Source organism: Chlamydotis macqueenii, chromosome 2, assembly GCF_036417535.1.
Source record: "Chlamydotis macqueenii isolate bChlMac1 chromosome 2, bChlMac1.mat, whole genome shotgun sequence".
NCBI lineage: Eukaryota > Metazoa > Chordata > Aves > Otidiformes > Otididae > Chlamydotis > Chlamydotis macqueenii.
Window position 1 is genome coordinate 117,691,033 of NC_141557.1, and position 18,105 is coordinate 117,709,137.

At 44.7% G+C, this 18,105-nt stretch overlaps 1 protein-coding gene across 1 annotated transcript in view; it reads right to left on the bottom strand.

Annotated features, from left to right (window-relative positions):
- Positions 1–17,148, bottom strand: part of KLHL14 (kelch like family member 14) — a 61,948-nt gene extending 44,800 nt beyond the window's left edge. Inside the window, exons 1-2 of the mRNA XM_086742295.1 lie at positions 16,208–17,148; positions 790–911 (exon numbers count right to left, since the gene is read on the bottom strand). Coding sequence (XP_086598421.1) covers positions 790–911; positions 16,208–17,148 — 1,063 coding nt within the window. The remainder of the gene's footprint in view (positions 1–789; positions 912–16,207) is intronic.
- Between the last annotated feature and the right edge of the window lie 957 nt (positions 17,149–18,105).

Below are 18,105 nucleotides of genomic sequence, written 5' to 3' on the forward strand. Positions count from 1 at the left end.
TGCTCATTTATTATTTTATCTATACTGCTTTGGGCAATTTTGACAGTTAAAATTTAGTTTTATTGACCAATGCAGCCAGTTTAGCCACAAGGGGACTAATGCACACACAGCCTGCTGCACTCAAGAAGCCATGATTTGATTCCATGACCAAGTCAGACTGGGAATCGCAACCAACATAACAATAAGTTCCAAATCTTAATGCTCGAGGCAAAATACTTACTCTAAAACACAATAAACCTTTAAAAAAAAAGGTGGGAAAGTATTTTGTGATAGGAGCCTCCATGCACTGTTTATTGTAGCTGATATATTCCACCAATGCTTCTGTCAGCAACGGATGCAGAGCAGTACAGAGGAAACCTTTTTTTAATGATTGTGGACAACAGATAAAGCTGGAACAAGGAAATGAAAATACTGAAGAGAATCAAAAGTGTGCTCCAGTACTATGGCTTGCCAGGACGTGAAAACTGTCTCTAACATTGCCTTTTTTTTTTTTTTCCTAAAACTGATTTTATTCATATGTACATAAGTATGCATGTATTCATGTTGCAGTATGAAAGACTTACAAGTTTCCTTAAAAAACTTACTGGAATGATTTCAAGCCAATGTTAATTTAGGCCTATCCTATTATAAAATTAGCATCTTCTTGCAATCTCAATTTATTGCTCCATTGTGAAGCCCCTTGTGATACATAAACAAATCTCTGAAGAGAAACAAATCAATAAAGTGTCTAATTTGATTAACCATGTTTTTAAATTCATCAAGACAACTGTACAAAAATAAACCACTTACTTGTCAGTATTTTCCATGTCTTCTTTTCATCATCGTAATACTGAACCAAATTGCTGGGTAGCCGGTCAGGTCCAGGAGGCAATCCTCCAACCAGTAACAGCATTTTCTTATTGGAACGAATTCTTCACCCAAAACAAGAGGAAAGATGAACAACCACATTACTGAGGAGTATTTTTAGTGGCAACAAAATCATAACCATCAAAAGAATGTTCACTGCTTGCAGTTTTCCATTTCATTTTTTGTGTTTCTTTCCCCAATCATGTCTCAACAATTTTTTGAACCAAGCAGAAAAATGATCAGAAAAGCTGCATATCTCTCTACTCATGGAATAATAAGCTTCCTTTATGCAATTTGTTAGAGGTTCATTCTAGAACGACCTTTTTCTTATATTATCCCTTTAAATCATCACTCTTTACAGCTGAATACACATGAAATGCTCTGGAGTTGTACTAAGGTTAAGCATTAAAGTTGCATGTCAAAAATCGTATTAGTCAAAATCATTATTATAAGCCATTCTACACTCAAAGAACCTTGAAAAAATTAAGGTTATGCAGAGAGTTTGTGAGCCAACTCTTTAATCACACAGTGAACTTCAGATATCTAGTTTAGTACAATTAGCAGCACCGGGCTAATGGCGATGGGTTAAAAGCTACTTACAAGCACTTTTGTTTGTTTAATTTAGCCCAGACTCCTGCTTTCCCTCTCCCCCCGCCCCGGCTTCTCCCCCCCTTCTCTTTGCTCTCCCCCTGTGCACCACTGGCTATAGCAACACCAATTGGTAAAAATGAGACTGTGATGTTGTTGCGAGCCTCCCCAGAGTGGAGCCCTGCCAATGCCTGCCACTGATCCAGCGGCATGAACCTGCTCAACTGTGCAAAGTCACTCTAATTCCCTCCCTCTGTTTTTCTACCTTCTCCCTCAGGGGGCAACCACTGAAAGGAGTGACTACCCACCCATCAAGAGCTGGCAATTCGCTGCTGTTAACCGTGACCGTGATTCCCAATCTGCCTGGCAGTTCTTAAGAGCAGGACTGCAATGTCTCGTATGCGGTAAAAGCCGTTATCTGCACCCTGGCCTCCAACGCCCCACCTGAGGAACGTACAGTTTCTTTGCAACATGAAGGGATTTAACACAACTGTAAGTGAAAAGGGGAGGGGAGGCCCAGACCCCGCGATGAGCCCTGATGCTTTAACAGTCACTTCGCATATCATTGAACTTTCATCAGTTATACTAAGCTTGGGCATGATAACGCTGAAATGAAGCTCTGCACTCAAAACGTTCCCATCAAGTAGGAAGGTGACGTAGCCTGGAAAAAATGCATCGATACAAACAAATATGCAGGAGAAACATGCATTTGAAGGAAAGCACCTTTGCCAAACACCAACATTATTCCAAGCACAACAACAGACATCACTGTAGCAATCTACGCGTCAGTCTGCAGCAAGAAAGATAGCCAAGAAAGACACAGAATGCCAAGAACCAACGCTCACCACCACAACGGCACGCACTGGGGTCAAACTGCCACCCAGGACCGCCAATCTCAGCAGCGCACTGCGGCAGTGTGTGCTCTACTCCTGAGGCACACCGGTGGTTTGGCTCCAGCTGCTACCTAGAATGAGTGCTGGGGATCCACCAAGTGACATTTCTACCAGGACTGCATCCTCTCTTGAGAAGACTGAGCAAAATGAATTAGGTTGTGCTGTAGACACACTACTTGCCCAGAAGGAACCTCCTTCAGGAAGGGAGCACGCAGCTGAAGGCTCGATCCATGCAATGCTTTGGAATAAAACCTTCCAAACGGCTATTCAAAAGACAACTACAGACTGCAGATACATCTGTCACAAGGATGGCCAGGGAATTATCTGGCAGATGGCCCTGTTTGTTTTTAAATGGATTTAGGGCTCAGGGAAGGTCCTGAATTGACAGCGGAGGAAATGAAACCCTCACTGCAGGGGCAGGAGCTACAGTGCGGGGGCAGTGACACTGTGATATTCTCCCAAGCTGTCCGACCCCCCCTGCTTCACTCCCGACTTTGGGTGAGCCCCTGCTGTCCTTCAGGCTTTCTGACAAGCCAGCCTTTGACCTCTGCACCAAACCTGCCACATACTGTCCAACGGTGACTGCGACCTGCCCATCAGACAATACCTGCGTAGGGCATCAGGAGCTGCCTGATGATCACCGTTGGTGCAGACTCTGCTCAGTGAGACCAAGCGCTGGGGAGAGCTTCGGTAAGCATCGCCAGCATCTTGAAATGTTCGGTCTCCCCGGTAAAGTTTTTAATGAGAGAATGTTTGACAAAAACTATGCAACACAGGAGTATGATTAACTATTTTGGGTATGAGTTAAGGATGACTGCACACGTAACAAGTGGCAGAGCAAACCAGAGCCATAAGTCAGTTATGCATGGCCATCCCTAACGATGGAGAATAAATTGTTTATTCCAACCCTCTTGTGTTGTATGTTATATCACAATCAACTCCCTGTATATTGTAAAATTCAGAATGCCCTTGCAAGGTTTACTTGATAAAGGAGTTTATTTTGATTTTCATCTTTCATCTGTAAAACTCCCTTCTAACTCCAAAGCCCTGTGAAAAACCAATGAATGGCCAAGGCTCAATAGTTAAGGTGAAGAATGAAATGTCAGATGTAACTCTGAGTTTCTAGACTTTGGCAGCTGCAACTATCCTTAATGTTACTTTTTCAGCTACACAATCTCAGAAGCTACTGTTTCTTGAGAAGGAGCAGCACTGCTGTATGGGAATGTTCAGAAAATATTTAGTATTTTTACAGGTTTAAAATGGAAAGAAACCCTTAATAAAAGTTTAAGAAGAACGTAATAGCCAGCACAGTCTCTACCAAAAGCACAGGGAACTCTCATATGGCAAACAAGAGACAGGCTCTTTTACTCAGTCTATATTGAGAGCTCTTCCAGTGAACCAAGTAAAGATAACACAGAGATGCATGTTTTAAATTGATGTGTTTTCTCTGAGCCATTTCTGCTTTTAAGTTGTGTTTTGAATCACTACATTTTAGGTTTTGAAAAAAATATTTCTCTATTACATTATATTTGTGCCTCATATTGCACTGAGTAGTACTGTTGAAATCTTAAAATATGTACTAAAATATGAAAGACATGGAAATGATCACTGCTTATCTACAGAAGACTTTTCCAAATATTAATAAAAATGTAACTCAGTGAAACACTATGAAGAAGGCAGGATTTAAAAATACGTGTAATACCTTAGCAAGATAAAGTTTCTCCCTTTCTTGCATTATTACATGTTTGCTATTTGGACAACTCAAGATTACCATTTGAAACGCTCTGCTTCACATCTGAAATACTCTTTTCATAGTCCTTATTTCACAGTGCAATATACTATTCAGTTACATGCTGTGGTTCACAGTGTCCCTAGCAAGACTATTACCATCATCTTCTGTTCAATTAACAGTAGTGGGTCATGGTCAGGGAAAGCTAAAATAATGTTGATTTTGACCAGGCAGGCTGAACGTCATGGCAAGAAGCTGAGACAAACGTATCCATATATTATCCCAAAAGCATCTCTTATACCTAGAATCCAAAACTCCAGTTCTCATTGATGAACATACAGGTGTTGTTATTATTCTGCACATACTTTTCAGTTTCTGTTCTGCAAACATGTTAAAACACTTAATTAACCATAATTAAGTTCCTGGGTACCCCATGTGGTGTGAAATTTATTTTGTCTACTTACAAGCCTGGACACCAAAGTACATTTTAAAGTCAACATTTTCAGACTTGTATAATTTCCTTCAGGCACACAAACCTAGGAATTTGAGAACTTGTGTAAGTGGCTTCATTTTCAGAGACGCTGGATAGCCATCAACGTACCTAACTCCTACTCACTTCAAAAGTAGCATCAGCTCTAGAACTCAGGTCACTAGTCCATAGTCTAAACTAACAGTGAACACACAGGCGAAAATGCTGAGCCCAAGAGAGCTTATCAACTCTCAAGGAATCAGTAGAAACAACAGTACAGACCTCAGTAGTCCTGACAACCACTCCCACCCAAAGCTCTTTTGCGACCTCAATAGCCTCATGTTAATGGAAAACACATGAATGGGAAATACTCTTCTTGTACATTGTTTTTCTTTATTAGCATATCCATCAATCTTGCACTGATGGGTTTTTCTTATCTGGGCAGTTTGCAGAAGTTCATTCTACCAAGGCTGGCAAGAAAACAAGCCCCACCAACAACGGGTTTGCTCCAGACTCTTCCAGTTTTTAAACAATGCAATAAGGCTCCCCTCTGTGCATTAGCAAATGCAAAGAAATGGAAAGAATACAACAATGAAGAGACAATCCTGTGGTTTTTAATGGATTCGGTGTAGTCTTTCACATCACAAAGAAAACTGCACCTTAGATGTACAGATGATCGTGGTAATCAATGACAAAAAAACCCCAACTATCCAACTACACTTTCCTCTTAACTCAGGGTTATAATAAAACAAAAAAACCTGGATAACTGATTCTCTTTTAATATAGGCTGTCACCATGGCTTTGAGTAGGAGTGAGCCAGGTGGCTTTTCAGACCAGAGACCTCACTGACATGGGATGCCTCGCTCCTGCTTGAGCTCCAACCTCAAACACAGCACAGCCAAATCGAACTTCAGACATCTGTTCACTGAACTCAGGCGCAACCAAAAACAAAACCGTTCCAGCAGGAATGGGTGGTGAATTCTACCTACATCCATAAATCTCATTATGTCAAAGGATTTGAGGAACTGGAGGCCTACACACAGCGATACTGTCAAAACAAGAAGTAGCAAGAGTCTCAGAAAAAGTACCTGTATTGACCTGCAGTAGAAACAAAAGTATTGCAGGGAGGTTTAGATACCAACCTCAAGTTAACCATCCCAATCAGCATTTCAGCTGCAGACCTTATGTTAACACTAAAGACTTAATTTAATCTTTAGACACCAGTCCTTAGTAATCATCTTCTAAAATGGCATCTGAAGGAGTGCTGTGTCCAACAAAAATGTGACAGAGAATCCAGTTACAGTCTGCAACTCTGAACTAGTTCTGCAGGCATCCTTTTGCCTGTGACTGAAGAAGCAGTTTTGCCATCACAGAACACGTGGTGAGATCTTTGGCAATTATGTTCCCCACTCCAGGATAAGTATTTCAGTGCAACAGAAGTGTCATACGAAAGCTGGTTTATTTCAATGGATTTTGGCTTCCACACACAGTTGACTGCAAAGATAGCCATGATTAGCAACATGTTTAATAGAGAGAAAATATCATTATCCAGGAGTTTAACTATGAACTTGATGAAACTCATAAGACATAATGTAAAATTTATTTTGGACAGAGAAATTTTGTGAGCCTTTATCACATAAAATGAACTCATGAACATCAAAACCTATAGGTAAATTATGCATCCAGAATCTCTTCCCAACCCTGTAGCACTGCCAGGGGAAGGACCTGAGCTCTCACAGCCACCAGACCAAGTCCTGCAGATCAGACTTCTGCTGGAACTCTGGCTCTCCAGGAATGTCTTTCTCCTTATGGGCAAAGGACAGACCTAAAAAAATATTTTGCTTCCATCGAAACCTAAAACATGCTGAGGATTATCTAAATCTGTTGCAAATTATGAGCAAGAAATTATTTAGTCTTTAGGTTCAAAATATTTTTTTTAAATAAGCTGAACATATGAATGTTGCTTTACTAGCTGATTTTTCTGACTCTCCTAAGGCACAGCTATAGCCAAAGCCTCACCTGAAAGGATATGAAAAAAAAATTATATTAATATTGTACCTGAAAACCAGTCTAAACATTCACTTTAGTGCCACAAAGATTCTGTTTTTCATCTTTTCATTCTCCATGTGGGCATGCTTAGCACAAGACCCCAGGTACCAGTTTCATTGCAGCAGAGCTCACCATAACGTTCACTGAAGAGGTGTGGTGATGTCCAAGCCACGCTCACTCCCCTGCTCATTCAATACATGTTGCTGATCACTGACAGACTGAAGTTTAGGAACATAAATACTAAGTTGGGAATTATTTGCTGCAGATACTGATTGTTGCTTTTGTTCTCTGAATCCACTAGATTTTTTTTAATTGTGTCCAATTAATTTTTTTAAAAATAAATGCATAGAAAAAAAGGACAGTCACTGTTTGCTCCAACAACAATCTTTTGTTTTTGTCTCTATCTAAAAAGCAAAAGTCTAAGGTTAAGGGTATCTTTTGTCTGACAGGCCACACTTAACTGTTGCATAGTTTCCTTTATTTCTACAGTTGCCAGACAATTTTCCATCCTCTGTATTAAAATAACTGAGAATCTGTTTGGAGCTCTGAATACCAGTTTTTCTTTATGAATCCAATCCCACTGCCATTACTAGTTTGGAACGGTCTCTAAGTAAGCCTTGAGGAGTCAGGGTATATCTTTAGACAGAAGATTTTTAAAGTGAATGTCCCTTCCTTTTGGGATAACAGCCTCTGAACTAAGAGGTAGCTTAGGTAACTAGGTATCTAGTTGCCCTAGATAGAGGGAAACTATCCTGGAAGAGTGGCATCTACCGTCAGCGTTCCTTTGGGAGGAACACACAGGAATGTACTTCTCATCTTTGTCTCCCCATATTACCAGCTTATTCTTCATGCTGACAGGAGACTTGCGCAGTTCCCCCGAAAGATGCTCAGGAGCTTTACCATACGGAGTCCTGCCAAGGTTGCTGTATTCGTACACAACACTTGTTCCTTATATCTTGAGAAAGGCTTTAACAGATGTGTTGCCTATGTAAGACCACAAATTCTACAGTGACAGTATCTACACAAATAGATCACTTAAACACAAGTCTTTAAATTCACTGAGATTTGAATGCCAAAGATATCCTTACGAGCCAGTGAGTATCCGAGGCATTGTAAGGGATTTGAATCAAAGGAATTCTACTAGCAAAGATTATATTGGTCAATAAGTCACAAAACCTCCCGTGTTATGGATCTTACTGGCAAAATGATGTAAGCAACTGAATTTCCATATTGTTGAAAGTTTCGAAAAACCTTAAAGAAATTCATTTTATCCCAAATATTTTGTCAAAGTTAGATGGTTTTGCAATTTGCTTTCCCTTCTCCATCTCGTTTTTGTTTGTTTGTTTGTTTTAGACAGAGGCGAGAAAATGGAAATGCTTATAGAATTCTTCAGGGTGGTCAAATCTGCATTCTTCCCCTAGGAAATTTCAATCAACTCTTCTGTTTGATTTTCAGATTGTAAAAAGCCAAAAAGATCCTCATTTGTTTGATTCTATATTGGATGTCCACGACAACAGGAGGCCTCTGCCTCAGTCACTGTGTTCTCCCCAGCTGCCTCCTTTTCCTTAGGAAGTTGAGGAGACAAAACACAACTTGCTGCTCTCACCCAAGCTACGACTGGTTACCTTTTCCACCGCTTTTTTTTTTTTTTTTTCCCTGAAAGGAGGCAGCAACCAGGGAAGATAGGAAGAACCAACTGTGGCACCAACTTCTATTTACTTCCAGCTTCAGTGCAAACCGTCTGTTTCCATTGAACTTGGCAGCCGACAACATTTGCTCAAAGTTTATTGTCTGCTTTCCAAGAATACAGCAAGAAGTGTTGACTACTAAGTACTAGGCATGACGGTCTTTAAAGAAAATTTCAGGAAGGCAGCTAATATGAAAAATAATGCCAGGAAGTATCTACTAATGGATTTCAACTTCCCATATTATTTAATTTTTTTAGATGATCCTTTGGTAAACTTGTAATACCAGACAAGATCTGTTTCAACAAAATCAACAACAGAGATGTTTACACAGCAGTGGAGTCCAGCTCCAAACTTCCATTCACGATTCCTGTTAATATCTCTGCTCAATCTTTTCAGGCCATACTTTGCAAAGGATAATGACAAACTTTGCTCTGACTTAGAAAACGGTTCTGATTTTTAAAACAGAGGCGTTGTTTGAAAAGATAAAATGGTGTTTTTACAGATTATGAGGATTTTTTTCCATAATGTGAGTTTAACAGAAGCAAAGCTTTTTTCCTGGCAAACTATTTTCTGTTGATTTTGTGTTCTACATTTGCTCTCCTCGTTCCCCTTGCCCATGAGGCTTGCTGTACTTTCTCTTCAAGTACAAATCCAAACAATTACACCATCATAGCTGTGTTCCAGTTACTGCTCAGCAGTTAGAGACTCAGAACCTCTGTATTCTTCTGCTACAAGGAAAAAACTACAGTGACACCAGGCCACAACGTGCCTTCAAAGACCCTCTCCTTTCTATCTCCTCTTTCCACATGAAGGGGATGCACATCAGGCAAATAGTGAACAGAAAAGCCTCTGATAGGACACGTAAGCAGCCAAGACAGGTATGTGTGACGCTCATGATAAGCCTACAGCACTCTGTTTGTAAAAGGGACACCCTAAGTATAAATCATATGAGGAGGACTTGCTTGAGAGGGAACTTGCTTATTTAGGAGACTCTGCACCACCTGTGACCTACGTTCTCCCTGGCAGGACAGTCCTGGGTTGTGTTGCCAAAGCACGGGCAAGAACAGCACAGGATCTCATTGGAGACAGCTACGTTCTTTTAGGGACTCATGGGATTTGTAAATGAGCTGCACAGGTGCTGGAAAGGGGCATTTTTGCTGAAGTACAGCATTTGAGGAGGCAATTCCTGTTCTCCCAGGCACTTTGCCCCCAGTTTGAGTGGCTTGGTAAGATTTTTTTTTAACTTAACATAACTTTCCCTCTAGAACAAAGCGGTTTGAAATCCAGTGAAAGATTTCCCCTCTTGGAAAAACAATCTGGAGATGCAGATGCAGATACCTGAAGCTGTTTCAAGTGCTAAAAGGTGCAGGGTGACGGAAAGCCGAGGAGCAGCACAGCCCCACCAGCTGCAGCAGCCTCTGGAGATCCAAGCTGAGAGGTCTGGAGCAGTCGGCATTGATGCGTGCGAGGTAGGGAGCCTGGTGGAAGGGGCACTGAAGGAGGCCATGACAGCAGGGGATTCAAGAGAACGAACAGGTGGAGGTGAAGCTCAGGCAGGTTGGATCTGGGGAAGAGGTCTACCTGGCAGAGAGGCCTGGGAGCAAGAGGAGCCTCTGAGGCAAACCGGTAAGGGAAAATGAGTAGTTTGGACATTCAAGAGGCTTTTGAAGTAAGGGATTTTGAGAAACTTACGTTTTGAAGCAAGAGAGACGAGGAAGGAGCTGGAGGTATTGGGACTGTGGATGTAAAATCAGGAGGGGCTGGCAGTTCACAGAGGAGACTATCCCAGCTTGTACCTCTGACTAGGACCCTGGCCGGCAGGGGAAGGGGAGTACCTGCACATGGCACCTGGCACCCCTTCTTCCTCTACAGCCAGTGGAAAGACAGCTGCCCATAAGAAAGGCCATTAACAGCTCTTCACTTTTCATAGTTTGTTTCTCCTAACAAGTACCATGACTGGGCCAAGAAACAGGCTATCACCTATGCCACTGCAGCTCTCGAGGATTTTACCAGCCAGGACATACATTTCTTTAAGAAGTCCCAAGGACTGCCCTGACCCACAGCAGTCCTCTTAGGACAACGGTGCTGCCTCTGATCATAACCTGAGCTCCAGGCCTTCCTCCCTCTTGGATACTCATCATCTCTCCACTCACACTTCAGCACTAGCCTGTCTCCAAAGGCAAATGAGTGCACGTAATGCAAGTAGGTGAGACTAACTAGGATTAAACTGACTACAGGTCTGTGGTTCACTTCCCCGCAGCCTCTAACATGTCAGCCTCCCTTCTGCAGCTCAGCTGAGAGAGTCCTGGCACAGGTACAATCTCCTGATATTAATTCAGGCACGTAAGACCAGATCCAAAGCCCACTAAAATAAACCGGAGCCTCATGTTCATTTCATCTGCACCGCAATGCAAATGTTAATAATTCACATCCATTTTAAGGCATGTTTCTTATTCGGACATTAATTTCAGGTCTGAAATATTTTTCACTTGCAATTAACCCATGGGTATGAATATTAGTTAAAAATCCAAATATTAGTGTCAGGATTACAAAGGGATAGGCAGGTGGCTGTTACCAGAACACACAATAATGTATTTCAGTGAAAAAAACAAGCACTTTTTTTTTTTTACAACCACCAAACATGCCCTGCTGAGATCCTACAAAACCCTCAGCAGAAAAGGAAATAAAATTGAACTACACAGTCTGTGAGATTTGTAGGCAAATAGTGTATTCAATAAGGAAATTATTTAACTGACAAGAGATGTAACCAGTTTCTTCAAATTTTTAATCTCCTCTGTAGAAAGTAAAACAGACTGGGTATAATATGTCTTCCATATAAATGCTGGTGTCTCACGCTGTTCATCACTTTACATTTTCCTTCTTCATCAACAGTTACCGCATTCCTACTGAGTGAAAACTGGCCTGATCATCTTTATCACCTGTCACTGTTTAATTTGCTGTCACTTTCACTAATATTACCTAACACTAAACAGTCTGGATGACACTCTCTCCCTGCTGAAATTAAAGAAAAATAAAAACCTCTACAATTAGCTTCAGCAGGACCAGAATTTGCACTTCTAATCTCCCCAAGGTCCAGTAGTCCAGGGAACAAGAGTAGAGAAAAACAGCTGGGTCTGTACATGCTGGGACTTTGCTGAACCCAGAAAACAGCACGGTCAGGCTTAGCCTTCTTATCTCTTTGTCTTTTTATCTCCTTCCTTTCTCTTTTACTCTTAAATTCCATATTTCCTGCCTATAACTTTTCCCATCTCTGATCACTTGGCTGATCCCTGTCCATTTTTCCTCCCCCATATCTGAAATAGCTTTTCCAGAAGCTGAAATACTCAGCTCTTACTGACAACAGATGCTGTTTCTGCCAAGAACTAGGGGTTTTTTTCCCTTTTGTTTCATTCCCTCTCTTCTTTTTATCTGCCAAGGTCTTTTTTTGTTTTGCTTGTCTCCTTTCCTGTCTGGTATCCTATTAATTCACTTTTTTCCCCTTCAAAACTGTTCTTCTCTTCCCTTTTTCCTCATTTGTGCTTCCTTCCTTCCCCTATTCATGTCCTGTTTCTTCCCTGGGGTATCTCAATTCCTTTCTTTTTCTGCATTTTCCCCTCTCTCCCAGCTTTGCTTTCCTCCCTGCCCTCTGCCTTCAGGTACCTGATGCAGCTGTACAGACAGCTAACTGCTGCTCTGCCTGCAAATCCTGGGAGGAGCCGACCAGCCCAAACCATAGATGTTGAGAGGAGCTGCATGTGTCCTGGAGCCCACAAACAACTCCCAGGCCATAAGGAGCTATCTTCACCCACCCTATCTTCTCATGTCTGTCTGGAACAGAAGTCACTGCAAATAGTCACAAGTGAGCAAAACCATAAAAAAATCACAGCAATGTGCTACAAAAGGCAACAATATTTAGGTAAAATATTTAATAATAAGCCCCGTAATTTAAATATTTTTCTATAACGCTCCATTCTCTGTCTACAGCTATATTGCGCATTAGCACAAGCAAAATTAAAGTTAAAAGCTAGGCTTTTCATAGCAGTGATGTATTTTTAACTATTTTCATTGTTGCAAGTAAACATGGAAGCAATAATAATTCTCACTAGCTCACTCATCTTTAAAAGTGAAATTCTTTCCAGCAACGTGGTAATGCTCTAACCCAGAACTTTTTAAAAATTGAAAACATATACTGTGTATTATATAAAATATATTGTATTGCACAATAAAGCACAGAGACATTTTAATCAACTCAATGCTCTAGTTTAAAGTCCCGAGAGTCAAATAAATAACGGGAAGATTAACATTCCTCTACGTAAAATGCATTTTCTTCCCAGAACGACAGAAAACATGACACAGCATGGAGTTACCCGTGTCTCTCAGGGACAGACAAATATCACTTAAGCCTAACATCCAGGAGCACCATCATGAGCCCAACCTGCTCTATGCTGAAATCAGCTGAGATTTTTCCTACTGATGTCGAAACTAACCGTGCCTCAAGAGGCTTTAATAGCGGTTTGTGTGTTGAGGCCCTACTGTAGGTGAGGATGATAGAGGCCAGAAAGCTCTAGCGTTAACCTGGAAAAACGAGATCAAAGTCAACAGAATCACTAACTTTGCTTAACACCTGATCAAATGCCAAATCAGAGCCAAAACACCCACCCCCGGTGGTAAAGTCCTAAACCTCAGGGTGCACGGCAAGGTTCACAAGTCAGGAACGTCGTTCCTCAACTTTTCCAACGATGATCGTTTAGTTGCTGTACTTTGGAAAATAATTTTACAAAAATGCATGAGGGCATTCAGGTGTTACCGTCTCTCAGGAAATTTCACACATAAGAAAAAAAATTTGCTCTCCCTGAAGGTAAACAGCATTTTTCACTGTGGCACAAAAGACAACCCAGGTGCCTTCTAGCCCCAGCATCACTTGCGCTTGTAGCATCTGCGTTTGTAGCACAAATTTTATAAATAACTCATAGTGCGCAGACTGTCTCTTATGATCCAAAATCACTTTCCTCCAGCCCTGACAACACAAAAAGCTTGTGTTTGTCAGAAAAGCAAGCACATGTGATTTACCACATAAAAAAGAAGCTTAAATAAATAACCAGTGCTATTCTTACAGTTACATTTCAGAGGAGAATCATCGTATTTCAAGCTTCCCATGGTGCTTGTTTTGTTTAGGAAATGTAAGTAGCCCCATTTCCAAAGTACTCCAAAGTGGTAGTGCATGTATGGATATGCACGTGCATAGATTTACACACTTTTCTTTTTAGGTAGCATGTTACAAAAAGAAAAAAAGTTACTTTCAAAAAAGCAGAAAAGTTATTGGCAAGTTGTAATTCTGAGTGCGATTCTCTTAATTTCTTCAACAGGCAGTAAGCAGGTGGCTGTGGCTCTGTGCTGCTTGTATTTCTCATCAACCCACACTGTACTGTGCAGTACATGTTACACTGCACAAGAGGAACAGTAAATCTCTTTCTGAAGGCATGTGAATCTTTTGTGAATGACCTTCCATTCAACTTTAAATTCCAAATTACCGAGGTCACCACTGCTCACAGAAAAGGTAATCAAAGATCTGAAGTCCTTTTCTGTGCAATAGTTTTTATCTATTTGCACACATACTTCACTGTTACTTACTTTTAAGACTTCCTTCTGCAAATTAGTAACTTAAGGAACTCTTTGCAGATTTTCTTCCTTAAAATAAAATTTTACTGAATTAATGTCAATCTGTTAAAATTGCAACTTTAGAGAAACTATGAGCAACAGGAAGGATAAGTCTGGAAATCTCTATAGTCTTGAGCATGTTTCTTTTGTTTCTTCGTTGACGTTTAAGAGGCATTTGTACACTTAGGCAGCTTGATGAAACCCTAAAGTGATTAAGATTCAAAGATGGGCCTTTGTGACCTCACAAAGGCCTCTATGAATTCCCCGGAATATTATCCAAGACCAAAAATGAAAATATACCAGTTGCACTCTATATCACTGAGCATTTCAACACCTCCAATATTGTAAAATGTTGAGTAAATTCTAATGCCTACTTATAAACACGAGAAATATAAATGCTTTTGCTCTGATTTTACCGCCACCAAAGAATCCAATCAACACAAGCTAGTTACAACACTGTCATTAAACACATGTTAAAGTCAAGAAGGTGACAGCACGTTTTCAACTGCTATGGTTAAGGGTCTCTGAAATACCTATTACAAATAAAAAACATGGTATTTGTGGTATTTGAAGTCTCTCATAACTCATTAAGTAAGCGCAATTTAGAATCTAATCTAGGTCTACTTAAAGTGCAATCCTTTTGTGTACGCTCCCGCTTACAGGGAAAGCTCCCAGCACCAGGAGTATCAGATTCTTGCAGCATCCATGACACTTGTAAGCATTCAGTGGTCAGAACACCACTACATATCCTTCAAATGACATGGACCAGTGAAGCTGGAAGGTATCTTCACTGAACCAAGCCGGCCAGTATCTCAGCAATCCACCACGACACGAGCCCCCAGCGGCGTGCAGAATCTCAGCTGGGAAGGAGGTGGTGGGTTTTGCATTTCTGAAAGTCAACAGTTTTGAATATTGAACTGCAAAGGGTATGCACCAGCTAGAACAGCGGCCTTTCAAAAATACTTTACACTGCAAAATGCTGGTACTCGTTTTTTTTTTACTGTAGGATTTTGGAGTGGGAATCCGTTAGACAGCAAGGTGAAAAGCACAACAAAACACTAACAGAGCGAGCTAGCCAGAGATAATACAAGAAGGTACAGCATTTTCAAAGTTAAATCATCAGGGTACCTACTACATGAAGATATAAAGAATCTTCTATATTAATGCTAACGGAGCGTATTATCTAAAATATATAATAATGTACTAGTTTTTCTTGTTGCTGTTAAGACATTAATAATATCCACCTATCAGTTAAAAAGCAGAATAATACAAAGTGTTCTTTGATTTCTGCGCCACTGTGCCACTGAACTTGGAAGATTGGTATTATCTTTCCATTTTTGAATGAAATGAAGTATAAACATGTTTTAAAAGAAGAAAAATAAATATCCTCTTCATTTTGGGTATATTTACTGCTCATTAAATGACATGCTGTGCCTTCAGTTCCTAACACCAACCTCATATTGTCAACTTTGACATCATGATTCATTACCTTATTAAATGAAAATAACTGACATGACATAGACGTAAGGACTATGAAGTCACAAGTTTCCACGCACAACACGGACATCACCCCAACACCAGCAACACCAGGGTGTGCACGAATAATGCAGTTCTTTATGAAAATAATTAATTAGACTCAAGACTTGAATATCACAGCTTAAAACGCCCTGAAGGTGCAACTCGTTGGTAAGGGGGAACAATGGGGTGGAGGGGGGAACAGATATGGCCTACAGTAAATAATCACAACAGGTTCCCAAAGCGCGGGCTGCAACACGCACGGCCAAGCCTCACGTCGGCCCCACGGCCCACGCACGACGGCTACGGGGGGCCAGGGAGAGGAGCGCGCACGGCCTCCCCGTCCAGGCACCCCTCGGACCCACGCCACGGGAGGAGCCCCCGAGCAGGCCACCCGCCCCCAGCCTTGGCCTCCGGCCACACCGCTGCCCATCCGGGGGTCCGGCCCCCCGCGCCAAGCGCCGCGGAGCCGCCTCCCCCCACCCCCGCGCCAGAGAGCGGGTTAGAGGGGCGCTGTGGGGCGCCAACGACCGGCCCCCGACGGCAGCGGCCCAGCCGGGCCAAGGGGAGGGGACGGAAAGTTTGGCGGTGCTGGGGGCGGGCGGCTCGGCCCCGCCGCCACCGCCCTTTAGCCGCTCCCGCCGCCCGGCCTGGCCCAGCCCCTGCGGGGTCCCTGCCAGGCGCCGGCTCGGCCCCGCGGGGGCTCCCCGCTCCCCAGGACGGGCCGTCCGTGAGAGAACCCGCACCCCCGGCTACCGGCCGCCCCCCTCACCTGCTGGCCAGGCTCTGCCGGCAGTGCTGCCTGAAGGGCATCAGGTGGTAGTTCATGGCGTCCAGCAGCAGCTTCTGGCAGACGGGGTCGGTGCGCATGAAATCCACCGACTGGACCCGTTCCACCAGCTCCGGCGCCGGGATGAGGGCGAAGCGGAGGCGCTTCATCAGGTCCGGGGCGTACTGCATGCGGGTCTCCCGGTCGTGCTCCAGCCAGAGCACGGACATCTGGAAGAGTGCCAGCTCCGACTCGACGGGGGGGGGCAGCGAGTCAAGGAGGGCGCGCATCTCCTCGAAGTTGAGCAGCAGCACGTCCTCCACCAGGTACTTGTTGGCCAGCTTCTTGGTCTCCTCCAGGCCGTGCAGGGCGGCGATCTTGCACACCTGCTTGTAGTTCTGCACCGAGATCTGGTCGTTGAGGAACTGCACGCACAGCTTGGTGACCTGCGGGATATGCAGGATCTTGCTGACCGACAGCACCTCCTCCACCGTGTCCAGCGAGAGGGTCACGTTGGCCGTATACAGGTACTCCAGCACCAGCCGCAGCCCGATGGACGAGCAGCCCTGCAGCACCAGGTTGTTGATGGCCCGCGGGCTGGCCAGCAGCTTGTCCTCCGGGGAGGAGGAGGGGGTGCCGGGCTCCTCCTGCGGCTGCGGCGGCGGTGGCGGCTCCTTCGGCGGCCCCCCCAGCCCGTCCTGGGCGCCGGGCCCCAGCCCCAGGGCGTGGGGATGCCCGCCGCTCCCGCCGCCGCTGGAGAAGAGGGATCGGAAGTATTGGGAGCAGGAGGCCAGCACGGCCTTGTGGCAGTGGAACTGCTGGCCCTGGGCCGTGAGGGTCACGTCGCAGAAGAGCTGCTTCCTCCACAGCAGGTTGAGGCCGTGCAGCAGGTTGTCGCTGTGGCTGGGGTCGAAGGTGGAGGTCCTGTCCCCGGATCTGGACATGGCGAGCGGCCTCCGGCACACCTGCCTTTTAAACCCTCCTCCAACCTGGGGAGAGGGGGGGGAAGGGGGGGTACACACACACACGGGACGACACAACAATAAACAGAGCTTTAGAGGCCCGGAGGGCGCATCCCGGCCGTGTGCCCGCGGGTGGCAGCAGGGGGGAGTAGCCGGGGGACGGGCTCCCCTCTGCCCACCGAGCCGCCCCCCCGCCCCGGGGCACGGACGGGCTCGCTCAGAGGGGCCGCAACTTGGAGGAGCCGGGGGATTTTTTTTTTTTTTTTTTTTTTCTCCTGCCCCTTCTCCGCCCCTACCCCCCCACTCACATGCACACACACCACCCCTTTCTCCTCCCTCTTCGGTGCAAACCGGGCTGCTCTCCAGGGGAGGAGCGAGGAAGCCGGGGACGTTTTCAAAGCTGAGCCACCCCCAAAAAAAACTCCCCCCCCACCAACCACTCAAGCTATCAAACACACACAAAACAAACACACACTCCCCCCCACCCCCGCAACTCCGCAGTGCCCAGAGAAACTACCAAGTGACTGGAACTCTGCCGGGAAGGCGAGCAGCCCTGCCGCCCTGCTCGCCACCCCGACACCCCCCCCCGCCCCCCCGCCCCGCGGCTGCTTTGACAACTCGGCGGCGCCAGGACCCGCGTCCCCCCCGGGGCCGGGGGCCTGGCGCTGGCCGGCACCGAAGTTGAGCCACCCTCCGCCCCGACTCGCACGCCGGAGGAGAAGGAGGAGGAGGAGGAGGAGGAACGGGGCGGAAAGCGGCAGCCCCGGGCCCGGCTCGGTTCTCCTCGCGGCAGCCGGCGCCGCTGCCTTAACTCCGGTGAAGTTCAAGTTGGGGGAAGGGCGGGGGCGGCGGGGAGCAGGGCCCTGCCCGGCAGTTCCTCCGTCCGGCCGGGCCCCGCCGCGCCCCCCCGCCCATTCCGACCGCGGCCCCGACCCGGGA